This window comes from Lepus europaeus, chromosome 12 (genome assembly GCF_033115175.1).
Source record: "Lepus europaeus isolate LE1 chromosome 12, mLepTim1.pri, whole genome shotgun sequence".
NCBI classification, from domain to species: Eukaryota; Metazoa; Chordata; class Mammalia; order Lagomorpha; family Leporidae; genus Lepus; species Lepus europaeus.
This window is the reverse complement of record NC_084838.1, coordinates 8789046-8808922: the sequence shown is the minus strand read 5'-3', so window position 1 is coordinate 8808922 and position 19877 is coordinate 8789046. Positions and strand designations below refer to the sequence as shown.

The window sequence follows — 19877 nt, the reverse complement described above, 5'->3', positions numbered from 1 at the left end:
TATACAAATCCAGTAACAATTACAGTAAATTTGGATTGTACTGATTAATCCATTTAACTTTGTTGGATCATAGGAATTTTAACTTGTAGCAAATCTGAAAATAATAGAATTGTATATATATGTATTTTTGGTAACATAGACAGTTATCAACTCCTTAAATGTCAAAGCTGGAAAAGACTTTATTTTTATTTTATTTTATTTTTTGACAGGCAGAGTGGACAGTGAGAGAGAGAGAGACAGAGAGAAAGGTCTTCCTTTTGCCGTTGGTTCACCCTCCAATGGCCGCCGCGGTAGCGCGCTGCGGCTGGCGCACCGCGCTGATCCAATGGCAGGAGCCAGGTGCCTATCCTGGTCTCCCATGGGGTGCAGGGCCCAAGCACTTGGGCCATCCTCCACTGCACTCCCTGGCCACAGCAGAGAGCTGGCCTGGAAGAGGGGCAACCGGGACAGGATCGGTGCCCCGACCGGGACTAGAACCCGGTGTGCCGGCGCCGCAAGGCGGAGGATTAGCCTAGTGAGCCGCGGCGCCGGCCTGGAAAAGACTTTAGAAAACAGCGATGCTGATGCTGGGACTGTGAGGTAGTAGGTTAAGCCTCTGCCTGCAGCACCAGCATCCCATATGGGCACCATGTTTGAGTGCTGGCTGCTCCACTTCTGATCCAGCTCCCTGCTAATGGCCTGGGAAAGCAATGGAAGATGGCCCAAGTGCTTGGGCCCCTGTACCCATGAGGGAGACCTGAAACAAGTTTCTGGCTCTTGAAATGGCCCAGCTCCGGCTGTGGTGGCTATTTTGGGAGATGGAAGACTTCTCTGTCTGTAACTGCCTCTCAAATAAATGAATCTTAGGAAAAACAAAAAAACAGCTATTGCTGCAATAAGTATCTCAAGTCTGTGGAGACAGAGGTGACTGAGCTGGGCTAGAACCCAGCTGCACGTCCTATAATGCACAGGAAAGCCTCCATAATAAAGAATCACCTGGTTTAGGGGCACACGTTTGGCACTGTGGTTGAATGCCCCTTGAGACACCCACATCCCACATCAGAGTGCCTGGGTTCCAATTCCAGCTTCCTACTAATACAGACCCTGGGAGACAGCCGGTTATGGCTCAAGTAGTTGGATCCCTGCTACCCAAATGGGAGACCTAGATTGAGTTCCCAACTCCTGACTTATACCTGGCCTAATCCAACCGTTGCAGGTATTTGGAGAATGAGCTATTTGATGGGAGAGATCTGTCTCACTCTGTTTCTGTGTCTCTCTGACTTTCAAGTTGATTAATAAAAATGTAAAAACTGAAATTATCTGGTCTAAAATGTTCAGAGTGTCGGAGTCAAGAAACCCTGATCTCAATCCCCTTAGTGTGTTTTAGCCCAAAGGGCAAAGTTCCTGGCTGATGTCACTGGCAGTTTTGTCATAGAATAGTCTGGAAATGTCACTACTAACAGGAGGTTGCGGTGTATTCTACTGGCTTCACCTTCTGAGCTCTCAGTTACCCATGGTCAGCCATGGCCCAAAAATACTAAATGGAAAATTCAATGAAAAATTCTAGAAATAATTATGTTTTAAATAATTTTATTGTAATATATTGTTATAATTGTTCTATAACTCTAGTATTGTTAATTTCTTACTGTGCCTACTTTATAAACTTTTTATTTAAAAATTTATTTATTTATTTAAAAGGCACAGTTAGAGATTTTTCATCTGCTGGTTCATTCCCCCACATGGCTGCAGCTGCCAGGGCTGGACCAAGCCAAATCCAGGAGCCAGGAGCTTCTTCCAGGTCTCAGGTTAGTGGCAGAGGCCCAAGCACCTGGGCCATCTTCCACTGCCTTCCCAGGCACATTTCAGGGAGCTGGATCAGAAGTAAAACAGACGGGACTCAAACCAGCACCCATATGCAGTGCCATCTTCACAGGTGGCAGCTTAACCTAGTGTGCCACGACACTACCCCTTATAAATTAAACTTTGCCACTGGTATATATGTATGGGAAAAAACATAAAATAGATCACATTTTCCACTGTCCATATTTTTGACATCCACTGGGAGTCTTGGAATGTATCCCCTGCAGGTAAGGGGGCGATTCTACTTCCTTTCTGTCTTTTCTCTGCATTTTAACAAGTCTGAGATCATACATACATACTGTACACACACACACACACACATACACACTTTTATATCTTTTCATTTTATTATTTAAAAAATTATTTATTTGAAAGGCAGAAAGACGTGAGTCAGAGAGACAACTAGATCTGCCATCATCTCTGGTTTACTCACTGAGTGCCCGCAACAGCTGGTGATGGGCCAGGCTGAAACTGGCATCTGGGTCCTCCATCTGGGTCTCCCAGATGGGTGGCTGGGACCCAACTACTTGAGCTATCACCTGCTACACTTCAATATGGGATGCTGGCATCACAAGTGGTAGCTGAACTCACTGTGCCACAATGCCAGGCCCTTAAAGTATTTATTTATTTTCATTTTATTTGAAAGGCAGAGAGATAGATCTCCCACATGCTGGTTTATCCCCTAAATATCTACAACAGCTCAGACAGGGCCAAGCTGAAGCCAGAAGCTAGAAAGTCCATCCAGGTCTTCCAGAGCGGGCAGAGACCCAGGTACTTGAGCCATCACCTGCTGCCTCCCAGGATGCACTTGAGCAGGAAGCTGGATCAGAAGAGGAGGCGGGACTTGATCTCACGTGCTCCTACATGGGATGCCAGTGTACCAGGGGCAACTTAACCTCTGGCACCACAACACCTGACCCTAGAAAGTATAATTTGACACCACACCCAAGAAATATAAAAATATAAGTGATTCATTAGTTGCTTTGTTATCAACGTGAGTTCCTTAAATGCCTTTGTGATTAGTTGTACTGTGTTTTTGTTTTGTTTTGTTTTGATTTGATTTATTTAAGAGACAGAGAGACAGACTGAGAGACCTCCCACCCACAGGTTTATTCCCCAAATTCCCACAACAGTCAGGACTGGACTGGACTGGACTGAAGCTGGGGGCTGAGAACTGAATTCTCCCGTGTGGGTGGCAGGGACCAGTACTGGGGGAGCCTTCACTTGCTGCCTCCCAGAGCGTGTTCCAGCAGTAAACTGGAACTGGAAGCAGAGACGGAACTTAAACCCAGGTACTCCAGTGCAGGACTTGGGTGTCTTAACCAGCCTTCCAACCGCTAAACGCCCACTGCTATGCTGGTGTTTGACTTGGCAGCCACCCAATCACTGGATCTCCTGACCCTGGAGATTGTGTACCTTTTAACCCTCCCGAGGAGCTGGAAGTTATCCCTGATCTGTAGCTGTAGAAGCATTACATTTTCCTTTGGCCATAGACTCAGACTTGTTTAACCTTCAGTTCATGTTTGAGTTCCACATGTTGCAGAAGCTCCATGTATATATTTATATATTGAATGCAGATGTTTTACAAATGACACAAGATATCCCAGGCAAGAAGTAGGCATTGGTTAAGATGCTAACTGGGTTGCCTGCATCCCATATCAGAGTACCTGGGTTCAGTCCCCATCTCTGGCTCTTAGCTCCGGCTTCTTGCAATGTAGACCCTGAGAGGAAGAGGTGATGGTTCAAATAATCGAGTTCCTGCCATCCATGTGGGAGACCTGCATTGAGTTCCCTGTTCCTTTTTTTTTTTTTGACAGGCAGAGTGGACAGTGAGAGAGACAGAGAGAAAGGTCTTCCTTTGCCGTTGGTTCACCCTCCAGTGGCCGCCACGGCCGGCGCACTGCGGCCGGCGCACCGCGCTGATCCGATGGCAGGAGCCAGGTGCTTCTTCTGGTCTCCCATGGGGTGCAGGGCGGAAGCACTTGGGCCATCCTCCACTGCCTTCCCGGGCCACAGCAGAGAGCTGGCCTGGAAGAGGGGCAATCGGGACAGAATCCGGCGCCCCGACCGGAACTAGAACCCGGTGTGCCGGCAGAGGATTAGCCTGTTGAGCCACGGCGCCGGCCATGCTTTGTTCTAAGAGAAAAGATGCTTCTGTACACCCACCCAGGCAGCAAAGTTTTATTCTCAGCTTGGAAGAGTGTTGCTGAGACAGAGCGGAAATCCAAAGCAGCCATTTACTGGCCATGTTACTTTAAACAAGACGTCCGTGTATATCTGCTTCAGCTCGTTTCTCTGTATAACAGGAAAACTGGCATTCAGTTAGCAAATGCCACTTAGTGTGGACTGTTATTCCCTCTGCTGAAATTGTAATAACATTGTTACTTCCTTTTAACAGCCACAGATTTTCTGGGAAATTTGGTGAATGGGCACAGGGCAAGGATCAAAGGCAGAGTGGAAAAGGGTTCAGAGAGGCTATTCAGAAGCCTCATTCTGGACTGTGCTTGTGGCTTTGGGGGATTTTGGTCTGTCTGGGAAAAGTCTAAACATCATTCTCGCTCCTTGACATTTTTGAGTCTGAGTACGGGATTGGGGTTTGAAAGGTGACTCTGTCCAGCTCAAGAGTCAAGGTCAAGGTCAACCTGGGTGCTTGTCTTCTCTCAAACCAGAAACCAGGTCTTGGACTACGCCAGAAGTGACCAGCCTCCCACCATCTCCAAGAACATTCCACACGTCGTCGGCAGCCATTGGAAGCCAGCTGTATGTCTTTGGGGGTGGAGAGAGAGGTGCCCAGCCCGTGCAGGATGTGAAGCTGCATGTGTTTGACGCAAGTATGGACCGACAGGCACCTCAGGGCTGCCACCTAGCAGGTCAGGGCCACCCCGGCCGGCGGCTTACCTGGTGTAGGAGGCAGAGGTTAGAAAATGAAACTTTGGCTGAGTGTCTCATGTGGAGGCTTCATTGGTATATTCATTAGCTCTGATCTTCCCCAGCACACTTTGTACTTCAAAAGGTAGTAATGGGGGCCAGCGCCGTGGCTCACTTGGTTAATCCTCCGCCTGCAGCACCGGCATCCCATATGGGAACCGGGTTCTAGTCCTGGCTGCTCCTCTTCCAATCCAGCTCTCTGCTGTGGCCCAGGAGGGCAGTGGAGGATGGCCCAAGTGCTTGGGCCCCTGCACCCGCATGGGAGACCAGGAGGAAGCACCTGGCTCCTGGCTTTGGGTTGGCGAAGCTCTGGCCGTGGCAGCCATTTGGGGGGTGAACCAACAGAAGGAAAACCTTTTCTCTCTGTCTCTCTCTCTCCCACTGTCTAACTCTGTCAAATAAATAAATAAAAAAGTTTAAAAAAAAAAAAAGGTAGTAATGATCAGTTTAGAAAACTGAAAACTTGCCGGCGCCATGGCTCACTAGGCTAATCCTCTGCCTTGCGGTGCCGGCACACCAGGTTCTAGTCCCGGTCGGGGCGCCGGTTCTGTCCTGGCTGCCCCTCTTCCAGGCCAGCTCTCTGCTGGGGCCAGGGAGTGCAGTGGAGGATGGCCCAAGTGCTTGGGCCCTGCACCCCATGGGAGACCAGGAGAAGCACCTGGCTCCTGCCATCGGATCAGCTCGGTGTGCCGACCGCAGCGCGCTACCGCGGCGGCCATTGGAGGGTGAACCAACGGCAAAGGAAGACCTTTCTCTCTGTCTCTCTCTCTCACTGTCCACTCTGCCTGTCAAAAAAAAAAAAAAAAGAAAGAAAGAAAACTGAAAACTTAACTACTGCCTGTTGTGCCAGCATCCCATATGGGCGCCAGCTCAAGTTCCAGCTGCTCCACTTCTGATCCAGCTCTCTGCTATGGTCTGGGAAAGCAGCAGAGGATGGCCCAAGTCCTTGGGCCCCTGCACCCACATGGGAGACCCAGAAGCAGCTTCTGTCTCCTGGCTTCTGATCAGTGCAGCTACAGCTGTCACAGCCATCTAGGGAGTAAACCAGAGGATGAAAGACCTCTCTGTCTCTGCCTCTCTCTAACTCTGTCTTTCAAACAAATAAATAAATCTTTAAAAAAAAAAAAAAAAAAAAAAAAGCCGAGACCGCGTCCAGCTCGCGACCACCGCGCCTCGCCCAGCCGCTCCGCCGCTCCGCACTCCCGCCCAGCTCACCATGGATGACGATATTGCCGCGCTCGTGGTCGACAACGGCTCCGGCATGTGCAAGGCCAGCTTCGCGGGCGACGATGCCCCCCGGGCCGTCTTCCCCTCCATCGTGGGGCGTCCGCGGCACCAGGGCGTGATGGTGGGCATGGGCCAGAAGGACTCGTACGTAGGTGACGAGGCCCAGAGCAAGCGTGGCATCCTGACGCTCAAGTACCCCATCGAGCACGGCATCGTGACCAACTGGGACGACATGGAGAAGATCTGGCACCACACCTTCTACAACGAGCTGCGCGTGGCGCCCGAGGAGCACCCGGTGCTGCTGACCGAGGCCCCCCTGAACCCCAAGGCCAACCGCGAGAAGATGACCCAGATCATGTTTGAGACGTTCAACACGCCGGCCATGTACGTGGCCATCCAGGCCGTGCTGTCCCTGTACGCCTCCGGCCGCACCACGGGCATCGTGATGGACTCCGGCGACGGGGTCACCCACACGGTGCCCATCTACGAGGGCTACGCGCTGCCGCACGCCATCCTGCGTCTGGACCTGGCCGGCTGGGACCTGACCGACTACCTCATGAAGATCCTCACGGAGCGCGGCTACAGCTTCACCACCACGGCCGAGCGCGAGATCGTGCGCGACATCAAGGAGAAGCTGTGCTACGTGGCGCTGGACTTCGAGCAGGAGATGGCCACGGCCGCGTCCTCCTCCTCCCTGGAGAAGAGCTACGAGCTGCCCGACGGCCAGGTCATCACCATTGGCAACGAGCGCTTCCGCTGCCCCGAGGCGCTGTTCCAGCCCTCCTTCCTGGGCATGGAGTCGTGCGGCATCCACGAGACCACCTTCAACTCGATCATGAAGTGCGACGTGGACATCCGCAAGGACCTGTACGCCAACACGGTGCTGTCGGGCGGCACCACCATGTACCCCGGCATCGCCGACCGCATGCAGAAGGAGATCACGGCCCTGGCGCCCAGCACCATGAAGATCAAGATCATCGCTCCCCCCGAGCGCAAGTACTCGGTGTGGATCGGCGGCTCCATCCTGGCCTCGCTGTCCACCTTCCAGCAAATGTGGATCAGCAAGCAGGAGTACGACGAGTCTGGCCCCTCCATCGTGCACCGCAAGTGTTTCTAGGCGGACTGTTAGCCGCAGTGGCGGGACACCCTCTCTCGACGAAACCTAACGCGCAGAAAACGAGACGAGATTGGCATGGCTTTATTCGTTTTTTTTTTTTTTTTTCTTTTTTTGGTTTGTTTTTTTGTTTTGGCGCTTTTGACTCAGGATTTAAAAACTGGAACGGTGAAGGTGACAGCAGTCGTTGGAGCGAGCATCCCCAAAGTCCCCAAAGTTCTGCAATGTGGCCCAGGACTTTGATTGTACATTGTTTTTTTTTTTTTTTTCTTTTTTTGATAGTCATTCCAAATATCGTGAGATGCCATGTGACAGGAAGCCCCCGCCCCACTCCTGCCAAGGAGAAATGGCGCAGTCCTCGCCCGGGCCACCCAGGGGAGGCGGCAGCATCGCTTTTGTGTAAATTATGTAATGCAAATTTTTTAAATCTTCGCCTTAATACTTTTTTTAATTTTCTTTTTATTTTGAATGGTCAGCCATCGTGGCCCCCCCCTTTTTTGTCCCCCAACTTGAGATGTATGAAGGCTTTTGGTCTCCCTGGGAGTGGGTTGAGGTGTGGAGGCAGCCAGGGCTTCCCTGTACACTGACGAGACCAGTTCAATAAAAGTGCACACCTGTACACAAAAAAAAAAAAAAAAAAAAAAAAGAAGGCCGGCGCCGTGGCTTAACAGGCTAATCCTCCACCTTGTGGCGCCGGCACACCGGGTTCTAGTCCCGGTTGGGGCATCGGATTCTATCCCGGTTGCCCCTCTTCCAGGCCAGCTCTCTACTATGGCCCGGGAAGGCAGTGGAGGATGGCCCAAGTGCTTGGGCCCTGCACCCTCATGGGAGACCAGGAGAAGCACCTGGCTCCTGCCATCGGATCAGCGCGGTGCGCCGGCCGCAGCACGCTGGCCGTGGTGGCCATTGGAGGGTGAACCAACAGCAAAGGAAGACCTTTCTCTCTGTCTCTCTCTCTCACTGTCCACTCTGCCTGTCAAAAATTAAAAAAAATAAAAAATAAAGAAAAGAAAACTTAAGCAGCATACTTTATAAAGTAAAAGTTCTCCCTTTAACCCTTTCTATTCCCCAGAGCTAAACCCTGATAGCAATTCCTACTGTCTCTTTTCAGACTTCCTGGTGTATTTATAAATCCCATGTGTATGTGAATATGCACTTATATTTGAATTTTCTATGAATTTGAAAAGTTACATAAAAATTTAAAACACATACATGGAATCCAATTATAAATAGTGTTCAACAGCTTGCTTTTAGGGGATGGGGTAGATATTAATTAAATGCATAAACTGTGACCCCAGACAACCTGAATGAACACCAGATCTGACAATGCTTTGTGCTATTTCAGGCAAGTTAGTTAATCTCTCTGGGTCTTAGTTTGCTGGTTTGTTAAACAAAGATCATAGTAGTCCTTATTTATTTATTTGAAAGGCAGAGTTACAGAGAGGCAGAGAGAGAAAGAGGTCTTCCATCCACTGGTTCACTCCCCAAATGGCTGCAAAGGCCGGAGCTAGGCTGATCCAAAGCTAGGAGCCAGGAGCTTCTTTTAGGTCTCCCACTCAAGTGCAGGGGTCCAAGGACTTGGGCCATCTTCCAGGCCATTGCAGAGTGCTGGATCAGAAGTGGAGCAGCGATGGGCTGCCGTCACTGCAGGCAGCAGCTTTACCTGCTATGCCACAGTGCCAGCCCTGAACATTAATCTTTATATAAGTTACAAACATTTATGTGGGATAGATGCTGAGAAATGCAATTACTAAGTCAAAATGATACACACATTTAAATTAATGATATCTCTCTCGTTTTTAAAGATTTATTTATTTGAAATGCAGAATTACAGAAAGAGAGGGAGAGTCAGAGCAAGTGAGCAAGAAAGAGAGAGGGAGATTATCCATCTGCTGATTCACTCCCCAAATGGCCACAACAGCTAGGACTGGGCCAGGCTGAAGCCAGAAACCAGGAGCTACATGTGAGTCTCCCACATGGTTGGCAGGGGCCTAAGCACTTGGCCCATCTTCTGCCTTCCCAGGTGCATTAGCAGGGAGCTGAATTAGAAGTGGAGCATCCAGGACTGAAGTTAATGCCCATATGGGATGCTACTACAGTTGGCTGCTTAACCCACGTGCCACAGCACCGGTCACAGAGCTCTCTTCAAGTTGTTGCTTAAGGAATGTTTACTTATAATTCTATCTCTTACTAGTAGACATTTATAATAACAGTCTACAAATATTATGTGACAGAAATACTTTTCATCCATGTTTCACAGTAGAGATGCAGCCCTTTTCAAGAACATGCAACAAGTAACACTGCAAACTTCCACAATAAGGTTGTCAGAATCACAGTGCAACTTTTCACTTTTCAGACATAATAGGCTGTATTATTCTTATAAAGCAGTTTTTAAAATTTTAATTAATATCACTTTTTAATAAATAAAGCTATTAGAAAGAAATTCTGTATTTATAGTATGTAGGAATGTACACGTGTGTATTTGTATATAATATTATCACCCCAGAGTTACTTTTAACACCTCCATGCGTTATCACTTTTTTAAATATCAGAGGTAACTTTATATGTAATATTTATTAAGTGTTTTCCTATGAGGTTTTCAAGCCTTCAACTTTTTTTAAGATTTATTTTACTTGTTTGAAAGGCAGAGTTAGAGAGAGGGGAGAGACAGATGGAGATATCTTCCTTTCACATATTCACTCCCCAGATGGCTGCAGCAACTGGAGCTAGGCCAAGCTGAAGCCAGGACTTTCATCCGGGTTTCCCACATGGGTGCAGGGGCCCAAGGACTTTGGCCATTTTCCACTGCTTCTTCTGGGTGCATTAGCAGGGAGCTGAATTGAAAGTGGGGAAGGGGCCAGCACTGTGGCATAACCAATAGAGCCACCATCTGCAGTGCTGGCATCCCATGTGGGCACCAGTTGGAGATCCAGCTATTCTACTTCTGATTCAGCTCTCTGCTATGGCCCGGGAAAGCAGTAGAAGAAGGCCCAAGTGCTTGGATCCCTGCACCCACATGAGAAGACCCGGAGGAAGTTCCAGGCTCCTGGCTTCAGATCGGTGCATCTCTGGCTGTTGCAGCCAATTGGGGAGTGAACCAGAACTCTCTCTCTGCCTCTCCTTCTCTCTCTGGAATTCTGACTTTCAAATAAATAATCTTTTTTTTTAAAAAGTGGGGCATCCAGGACTCGAACCATCAGCCATTTGGGATACCAGCATTGCAGGCAGAAGCTTAACCAGTTATGCTATAGCACTGGCCCCTTCAACACTTTTAATAGCTACATGGTGTTCTATGATGACTATATCAAGTTACCATTCATCGTTGATGAATATGTAGGCAATTCCCAATTCTTCTATTATAAATGACACTATAATGAATATATTTATGGAGAAATCTTTTCAGATTTTATTTTATTTTTTTTTAAAAGATTTATTTTATTTATTTGAAAGAGTTACAGAGGGAGGTAGAACCAGAGAGAGAGAGAGAGAGGTCTTCCATCTGCTGGTTCACTCCCCAAATGACCACAACAGTCAGAGCTGAGCTGATCAGGAGCCAGGAGCTTCTTCAGGGGCCCAACGACTTGGGCCATCTTCTACTGCTTTCCCAGGCCACAGCAGAGAGCTGGATCAGAAGTGGAGCAGCCGGGACTCGATCTGGCGCCCATATGGGATGCCGGCACTGCAGGCTGGGGCTTTAACATGCTGCACCACAACACTAGCCCCCAGATTAGCTTAAATTATATTCTCTGGGACACTGGGGGCTCCTTGAACAACCAAGCCAGGCATGCCATAATTCAAAGCTAAATTGTTTGGCAGACTTTCATTTCAAATGGTTGTTGTAATAGTCCTTTAAAACTGGTATGTTGAAATGATGATTAATTTCCCAGAACTTCTGTATGAACAGTTTGGCAGATATGGAGGGTTGCCTATCACAGAATGCCTCTGCATGGTTAGTAGATAATAACCATCTCTGTAACTCTCATGTATTGACTCTCAAAGCCCATGCTTTATGCTCATCCTATCTATCTCAGCCCTAAGGGGTAGGTGTTGTCGGATAGCATCTTTATCCACATTTTAGAGCAGTAAAAACTGAAACTTAGGGAAGTCACTGGCACAAGGACACATAGTTGTTTGAGATAAATCCAACCCTACATCCTAACCTTTCTCCTATATTGCCATATCAGGGGCTCCGCTCATTTATTTGATTTTAAAGTAGTCTTTTTTCACCCCTACCCTTCCAGCAAATCAAAGGTACTGTTTTGAAAAAAGACTTTGAAGGGCTGTCAGAGGAAAAACTCATTTATTTTGGGGGACAGTTCTAGGTTGAAGCTCAGGGGCAAACTTTTTTTAAGATTTTTTTTTTTTTTAATTTGACAGAGTTAGAGAGAGAGAGACAGAAAACTTTTTTTTATTTATATAAAAGAACAAATTTCATTTATTTCACGTATACAGGCTTTTTAAAAGATTTATTTATTTGAAAGGCAGAGTTACCGAGAAGCAGAGGCAGAGTGAGAGAGGTCCTCCACCTGCTAGTTCACTTCCCAGGTGGCTCCAACAGCTGGAGCTGTGCTGATCCGAAGCCAGAAGCCAGGAGCCTCTTCCAGGTCTCCCAGTTGGGTACAGGGGCCCAAGGACTTGTGCCATCTTCTACTGCTTTCCCAGGCCATAGCAGAGAGCTGTATCAGAAGTGGAGCAGCCAGGACTTGAACCAGCACCCATATGGGATGCCGGCACTGCAGGCGTTGGCCTTACCTGCTATACCACAGCGCTGGCCCCTCACATATACAGCTTTTTTTTTCTTTTTAAGATTTATTGATTTATTTCTTTGACAGAGTTACACACAGAGAAAGAGGGGCAGAGAGAGACAGGTCTTCCATCTACTGGTTTACTCTCCAATTGGCCAAAATGGCTGGAGCTGTGCCAGTCTGAAGCCAGGAGCCTGGAGCTTCTTCTGGGTCTCCCATGTGTGTACAAGGGCCTAAGGACTTGGGCCATCTTCCACGGCTTTCCCAGGCCACAGCAGAGATGCTGGATAGGAAGTGGAACAGCCGGGCTAGAACTGGTGCCCATAGGGTTTTACCCACTATGCCACAGGGCCGGCCCCTCGCATACACAGTTTAAGAACAATGAGGGGCCGACGCTGTGGCTCACTTGGTTAATCCTCCACCTGTGGTGCCAGCAACCCATATAGGTGCCGGTTCTAGTTCCAGTTGCTCCTCTTCCAGTCCAGCTCTCTGCTGTGGCCCAGGAAGGCAGTGGAATATGGCCCAAGTGTTTGGTCCCCTGTGCCCGCATGGGAGACCAGGAGAAAGCACACCTGGCTCCTGGCTTTGGATCGGCGCAGCACCAGGCATAGTGGCCATTTGCGGGGTGAACCAAAGGAAGGTAGTCCTTTTTCTCTGTTTTTCTCACTGCCTAACTCTGTCAAATAAATTTTTAAAAAAAATTAAAAAAAAAAGAATAATGATCTTCCCATCTTTCCTCCCTCCCTCTTCCTTCCTTTCCTATTTCTTATTCCTTTTCTTAACTTTCAGTTTACTTTACAATCACAAGATTAATCCGCCAGTAAATAAAGAATTCAACAGGCAGGAAGTGGAAAGACCACTGTTCTTCAGGAGCATAGACAGGGGCTATAAACAATTATCAAATCTCAATATTATCTTGAAATTTCACTCATATACATTACATTTTTTGTACTCTATGTATTAGTTACACACATTTGTCTTTTTGGATGTGGAGAAAAGGTACCTAACTCACTGTTGGTGGGAGAGTATACTAGTACAACCATTATGGAAGACAGTATGGAGATTTCTCAGAAATCCCACTTCTAGGAATTTACCCAAAGGAAATGAAATCAGAATTTCACAGTTATCTGTACCCCCATGTTTATAGCAACTCAGTTCACAATGGCTAAGAATCAACCCAGGTGTCCATCCACTGATGACTGGATAAAGAAAATGTGGTGTATGTACACTATGGAACACTCCTCAGCCAGAAAAAAGAATGAAATCCTGTCTTTCACAACCAAATGGATGCAATTGGAGACCACTGTGCTTAGTGAACTTTTTAAATTCAAAGCAAGGCTGGCTTCCTGATGCCAGGCAGAGGGGCAGGCTTGTCGATGGTGGGCTCTGCAGCCTTAGGCATGTCCAGCCCGAGACTGGACAGGCTGTAGAGGGAGGGAGCCTGGACTGGGTTGGTGAGTTGGGGTGAATGACCTCACAGTCTCTTCCTGCTCGGAGCATCTCTTGCTTGCTAGGAGGTAACAAGCCTGTATTTCTCAGTCCTTGCTTCGTAGTGTTGCCATTTGACGTCAGTGAACTTTGCTTTCCTAGATACTCTGACATGGTCACAGCCAGAAACACTTGGAAGACCTCCTTCTCCCCGGCATGGTCATGTTATGGTGGCAGCAGGGACAAAGCTCTTCATCCATGGAGGCTTGGCAGGCGACACGTTCTATGACGATCTCCATTGCATTGACATAAGTAAGTAGGGGGAGGCATGGGGGCTTGTCTGCTTGACATTGTAAAAGCGTCTCTGGAAGAGCCTTTCTCTTACAGTGAGTGACTCAGCCAGTTGGTAGAATCTTCGCTAGATTCTGTCAAATGCCTGAATAATACCACATAATAATAGTGATATATGCAATCATTCCTGAGCACTTACTGTGTGCATGGGTATTTGTTGTCTCTTAGCCTTCCAACACCCCTGCTCTCTCACTGCAACTCATTATGCTTTTGTGTTACCCAGCGGGCTTTCCTTCAGGCATTAGCCCATGGGGGGCCTGGTAGGGTGCAGTGTTGGTCTGGAGGTAGGTGGCCAGAATTGTCATACCAAACAGTTGAAAACCCCGTTGTTGGAGAGTACATGAGCACTGAGTACCTGAAGGGCCAGTGTGTATGCCCTGGAGGACCTGGGCTCTTTCTGGGTCATTCCTTTGGGCCACGAGCTCCCTTAGGGCAGGGACTTTGTCTCGTGTTTCCCAGTCTGTTTCCAGCACTTAGCACAGTGACTGGTAGAAAGTGGTGAGGAGTGCACTTCTGTTCATGAACACAATTGGATGTGTCCTGTGTTGCTCTCCACCACCCCAAGTGGAACAATAGGCAAAAGGCACAGGAACACCCATGCAGAGTACTGGGTTTTCTGGCTGGGTGAAATCTGAAGCCAGGGGACACTAGATGCAATTCCTGTTTTGGCTAGAATTTTGGCCAGATTGGGTGATTCTCCCCTCCTATCCTGAGTTGCTGGACCCTGCTTTGCATTCACAAATGGAGCCTGTCTTCACAGAAGCGTCCCTTGAAGGCAGTCAGGTGGGTTTATTTGTGTGTATACGTTTAAGATAATAAGAAAGATCTTTTTTGAAAAATTTTAATTTATTTGAAAGATGGAGACAGGGAGAGAGAGAATGATCTTCTATCTACTGGTTTCCTCCCAAAGATGCCCACAACAGCCCAGGCTGAGTCAGCCTGAAACCAACCTGGAACTCAATCTGGGTCTTCCAGGTGGGTGGTAGGAATCCACATACTTGAGCCATCATCTGCTGCCTCCCAAGATGCACATAAGCAGGAAACTGGATTTGAACCCGGGCCCTCCAGGATGGGATGTGGGCATCCCAAACTGTGTCTGTACCACTGTGCCAGATGCCCACCCCAGTGTTTTTTGTTTAAGATTTATAATTATGAAAAGGTAGAGTTACAGAGAGGGATAGAGAGAAATTTTCCATCTACTGGTTCACTCCCTCAAATGGCTGCAATAACCAGGGCTGGGCCAGGCTGAAGCCAGGAGCCAGAAATTCCACCTTGATCTCCCCCCGTGGGTGGCAGGGGCCCAAGGACTTGGGACATCCTCCTCTGTCTTCCCAGGTGCATAAGCAGGGAGCTGAACTGAAGTGGAATAGCCAGGACTCAAGTCAATACTCTGATAGAGGATGCTGCCTTCACACAATACCAGCCTCCCAATGTTTGTTTATTTAAAGTTTTTTTTTAAAAAAGATTTATTTATTTATGTGAGAGGCAGAGTTACAGAGAGAGGGAAAGAGAGAGAGGTCTTCCATCTGCTGGTTCACTCCCCAAATGGCTGCAATGGCCAGAGCTCTGCCAATCCAAAGCCAGGAGCCAGGAGCTTGTTCCAGGTCTCCCACATGGGTTCAGGGGCCCATGTACCCAGGCTATCTTCCACTGCTTTCCCAGGTCATCAGCAGGGAGCTGGATGGGAAGTGGAAGAGCTGGGGAACAAACTGGCATCCATATGGGATTTCCATCATCACAGGCAGAGGCTTAACCTACTATGCCACAGAGCTGGCCACAAGCTTTATTGGTTTGAAAGTCAGAGCTACAGAAAGGGAGACAGAGAAAGATTTTCCCTCTTCTGGTCACTCCCCAGATGTCCACAATGCCCAGGGCTGGGCCAGGCCAAAGCCAGGAGCCAGGAGCTAGGAGCTTCATATGCTCTCCCACATACATAGCAGGGGCCCAAACACTTGGACCATTTTCTATTGCTTTTTCCAGGCCATAGCAAGGAGCTGGATCAGAATAGAGCAGCCAGGACTTGAACCGGCACCCATACGGGATGCCATTGTCACAGGTGGCAGCCTTACTCGTTATGCCACAGAGCTGATCCCTAGTGTTTATTTTTAAAAAGAAAATTCTAGGGGCCAGCGCCGTGGCTCACTTGGTTAATCCTCCGCCTGCGGTGCCAGAATCCCATATGGGCCCCGGGTTCTAGTCCCAGTTGCTCCTCTTCCAGTCCAGCTCTCTGCTGTGGCCAGGGAGGGCAGTGGAGGATGGCCCAAGTGCTTGGGCCCTGCACCCACATGGGAGACCAGGAGGAAGCACCTGGCTCCTGGCTTTGGATCGGTGCAGCTCCAGCCGTAGCGGCCATTTGGGGGGTAAACCAAAGGAAGGAAGACCTTTCTCTCTGTCTCTCCCTCTCACTCTGTAACTCTGTCAAATAAATAAAATTAAAAATCTTAAAATAAAAAAAAAAATTCTAGGGCCAGCGCTGTGGCATAGTGGGTAAAGTCGCCGCCTGCAGTGCTAGCATCCATATAGGCACTGGTTCGAGTTCCAGCTGCTCCATTTCTGATCTAGTTCTCTGCTATGGCCTGGGAAAGCAGTAGAAGATGGCCCAAGTCCTTGGGCCCCTGCACCCATGTGGGAGATCCAGAAGAAGCTCCTGGCTCCTGGCTTTGGGTCGGCACAGCTCCAGCTGTTGTGGCCATCTGGGGAGTGAACCAGCGGATGGAAGACCTCTTTCTCATTCTCTCTGTCTTCTGTCTGCCTCCTTCTCTCTATGTGTAACTGACTTTCAAATAAATAAATAAATAAATCTTTTTAAAAAAAAAAAACCACCTTTCTCTTGTGCTGAGGAACTGTTTTTTCTACTTACCCAAATGGTTCTCTATCCTACCCTTTTTTTTTTTTAAAGATTTATTTATTTATTTCAAAGGCAGAGTTACAGACAGTGAGAAGGAGAGGCAGAGAGAGAGAGAGGTCTTCCATCCACTCATTTACTCCCCAAATAGCCACAACGGCTGGAGCTGTGCAGATCTGAAGCCAGGAGCTTCTTCCAGGTCTTCCACGTGGGTACAGGGGCCCAAGAATTTGGGCCATTCTAGTGCTTTCCCAGGTCACAGCAGAGAGCTGGATCGGAAGTGGAGCAGCCGGGTCTTGAACTGGCGCCTATATGGGATGCCAGTGCTTCAGGCCAGGGCATTAACCTGCTGTATCACAGTGCCGGCCCAGATATCCTACCTTATTTAAATGCTTGTTTGAGGCAGGCATTTGGCCTAGCAGTTAAAGACACTCACATCCCATATTAGAACGCCTGGATTTGATACCTGCCTCCAGCTCCTGATTCCAGCTTTCGTGTCATACAGACCCCTGTAGGCAGCAGAGATAGCTTGAATAAATGGGTTCTTGTCACCCACAAGGGAGACTTGGAGTGAATTCCCACCTCTTTGTTGGCTGTTACAGGCATTTGGGGAGTGAATCAGCAGAGGTGGGAGCTCTGCCTCTCTCTCTCTCTCTCTCTCTCTCTTTTTTTTTTTAATTTTTTTTTAATTTTAATTTTTTTTTAATATTTATTTATTTGAGAGTTACACAGAAGAGAGGCAGAGAAAGAGAGGTCTTCTGTCTGCTGGTTCATTCCCCAGATGGCCGCAATGGCAGGAGCTCTGCCCATCCGAAGCCAGGAGCATCTTCCAGGTCTCCCACACGGGTGCACAGGCCCAAGGCCTTGGACCATCTTGTACTGCTTTCCCAGACCATAGCAGAGAGCTGGATCGGAAGTGGAGCAGTCAAGACTCAAACCAACACCCATATGGGATGCCAGCATTGCAGGTGGCGGCTTTACCCGCTATGCCACAGCACCAGCCCAGCCCCATCCTCTCTTTTTTTTAAAAAAAAGTTTCAGTGTGTCTTTGAAACAGTGCAGGTACAGGTTAGGAGTAGGCACAGAGGCAGCTCCTTAAAGTATTAGGGAACACAGGTTTTGGCTCCCAACCTGAGTTCAATTGTAGTTCTGCCACTCCTGTGGTGCGCACGTACACACACACACACCTCTGAAGACCACCATCAAACTCACCTGGGACACACACACACACACAGAGCTCTGAAGACCACCATCAAACTCACCTGGGACACACACACACACACAGAGCTCTGAAGACCACCATCAAACTCACCTGGGACACACACACACACAGAGCTCTGAAGACCACCATCAAACTCACCTGGGACACACACACACAGAGCTCTGAAGACCACCATCAATCTCACCTGGGACACACACACACACACAGAGCTCTGAAGACCACCATCAATCTCACCTGGGACACACACACACACACAGAGCTCTGAAGACCACCATCAATCTCACCTGGGACACACACACACACAGAGCTCTGAAGACCACCATCAATCTCACCTGGGATGCCTGTTAAAATTCTGGATCACTGAGCCTCTCCACTCACTACCCATCAGTATTTTAAGCACCCAGGTAATTCTTATGCCTGCCAAAGCCTGTTCTATTGCCTCGGAGCTCTCAGCCAAACTGCATTCGGGTAAGTCTGAAACCGCATTTTAGCCCGTGTGCCAAAACATTTTCGTTTCTCTGGGCAGGTGACATGGAGTGGCAAAAGCTAAGTCCCACTGGGGCTGTTCCCGCAGGCTGTGCTGCTCACTCGGCTGTAGCCGTGGGGAAGCACTTGTATGTCTTTGGTGGAATGACGCCCACAGGAGCGCTGGACACAATGTATCAATATCACATAGGTGAGCTACTGGCACTCAGTGTCTTTACAGATGTGAATGTCCCTTGAACAATGCTACAGTGCTTTAGCTTTCCATTTGGTTCTGTGTAAATCCAAAGGAATGAAACTAAACATCCAGGCAGGGGCCTCATTAAAGCAGTCACATGACTAGTAGCTTTCCCCCTTGATTTCTTTTTGTTATGGCTGAGCTGATGCTGTAACTGAGCATTTCTGGAAATTTCTTAACATAGCTTAACAGTCTTTCCTCGCCTCCCCCAACATAGAAAATCAACATTGGACCTTGCTTAACTTTGATACTTTTCTACCTCCTGGACGACTGGACCACTCCATGTGTGTCATTCCATGGCCAGTGACATCTGCTTCTGAGAGGGAGGATCCAGTCACTGTCCACCGTGAAGCCGAGAAGGGCAACTCTGATGACAAAGGAATGACCCACTGTGGTGACTCATGTGAGGAAAGTCAGACTGACGTTCTGCTCTGTTTTGTCTTTGGTGGCATGAATACAGAAGGGGAAATCTATGATGATTGTATTGTAACTGTAGTTGACTAATAAAATTCAGGTTTTTTCAAAGATTTATTTGAAAGTTAAAGTGACAGACCCCCAACTGTGGTTCATTCACTTCCCAAATTGCCACAAAGTCCAAGGCTGGGCCAGGCTGAAGTCAGGAGCCTGGAGCTCCATCCAGGTCTCCCATGTGGTTGGCAGGGGCCATCTTCTGCTGCCTTCCCAGGTGTATTAGCTGGGTCCAAAGTGTAGCAGCTGGGACTGGAACCTGCATTTACGGGATGCCAGCGTCACAGATGGTGGTTTAACTTGTTGTGCCACTCCAGCCCCAAAATTCACTGTCAGCAACTCTCAGAAAAGTGAGACTCTCTGCTATACCTCCAATCATAGGCACTACATTTCCGTGTGGCTCTCCTCTATTAGGTAGGTCAAAGTGGACAGGCCAGTGCAACAGGCATTTTACTAGCAGGACAGCCTAGGCGAGTGAGATTTGATTACTACGCTTACTATGAACAGTTTGTGGAGTCCATCATAGGCCACACCATCAGCTGTATACATGAGTACATGTTTACCAGTTTAAGTCTTCATGATACTCAGCAGCTGCTTAGAAAGGTAGACTGTGGGTGCAGGGTAGTGCGGGCCATCAGGGTCGGGGTCAAGACTGCCTCCTGAAGCTCCTAATTACCCCGGCCTCCCCTTCCCAGGGCATTTAGCACTGCAGGCTAATTTTAATATTTGCACTGGGCTTGACCTGCAGGCCTGTTACTACACTCCACGCCGGTCCAAATGCTTCTGGGACAGTGCAGGAGAGGCCCGTTTTACCACCCCTAGCAAATACTCAGCCAATTGCCCATCTGTACTATCAGCCCTTGGGCAGCACTGGATTTCTAGACAGTCTGCCCTTTACTGATCCTACTCTAGCCCACCCTTTCCTCAGAAAACCAAGCTAATCTTACACCTATCTTGACAAAAACCACTGCCTAACCCACTATCGGTTG

The 19877-nt window shown here is 48.4% G+C and overlaps 2 protein-coding genes across 10 annotated transcripts in view; both read left to right on the top strand.

The window, feature by feature from the left end:
* The window catches only part of RABEPK (Rab9 effector protein with kelch motifs), a 34484-nt gene extending 15522 nt beyond the window's left edge, over positions 1-18962 (top strand). For 6 of the 9 annotated variants that reach the window (XM_062207542.1, XM_062207546.1, XM_062207547.1 and 3 more), the window contains 4 exons: positions 4509-4709; positions 13444-13593; positions 18226-18375; positions 18638-18962. In XM_062207542.1, the coding sequence (XP_062063526.1) occupies positions 4509-4709; positions 13444-13593; positions 18226-18375; positions 18638-18924 (788 nt within the window). In that variant the 3' untranslated portion in view covers positions 18925-18962. Of the gene's footprint in view, positions 1-3656; positions 3781-4508; positions 4710-13443; positions 13594-18225; positions 18376-18637 lie in introns of all 9 variants that reach the window. The other 3 variants (XM_062207549.1, XM_062207548.1, XM_062207550.1) reach the window with 3 other exon arrangements.
* LOC133771548 (actin, cytoplasmic 1-like) lies at positions 5918-7436 on the top strand. The gene has a single exon (XM_062207552.1). The coding sequence runs from the start codon at positions 5984-5986 to the stop codon at positions 7109-7111; it is 1128 nt and encodes a 375-aa protein (XP_062063536.1). The 5' UTR covers positions 5918-5983; the 3' UTR covers positions 7112-7436.
* Positions 18963-19877: the final 915 nt, after the last annotated feature.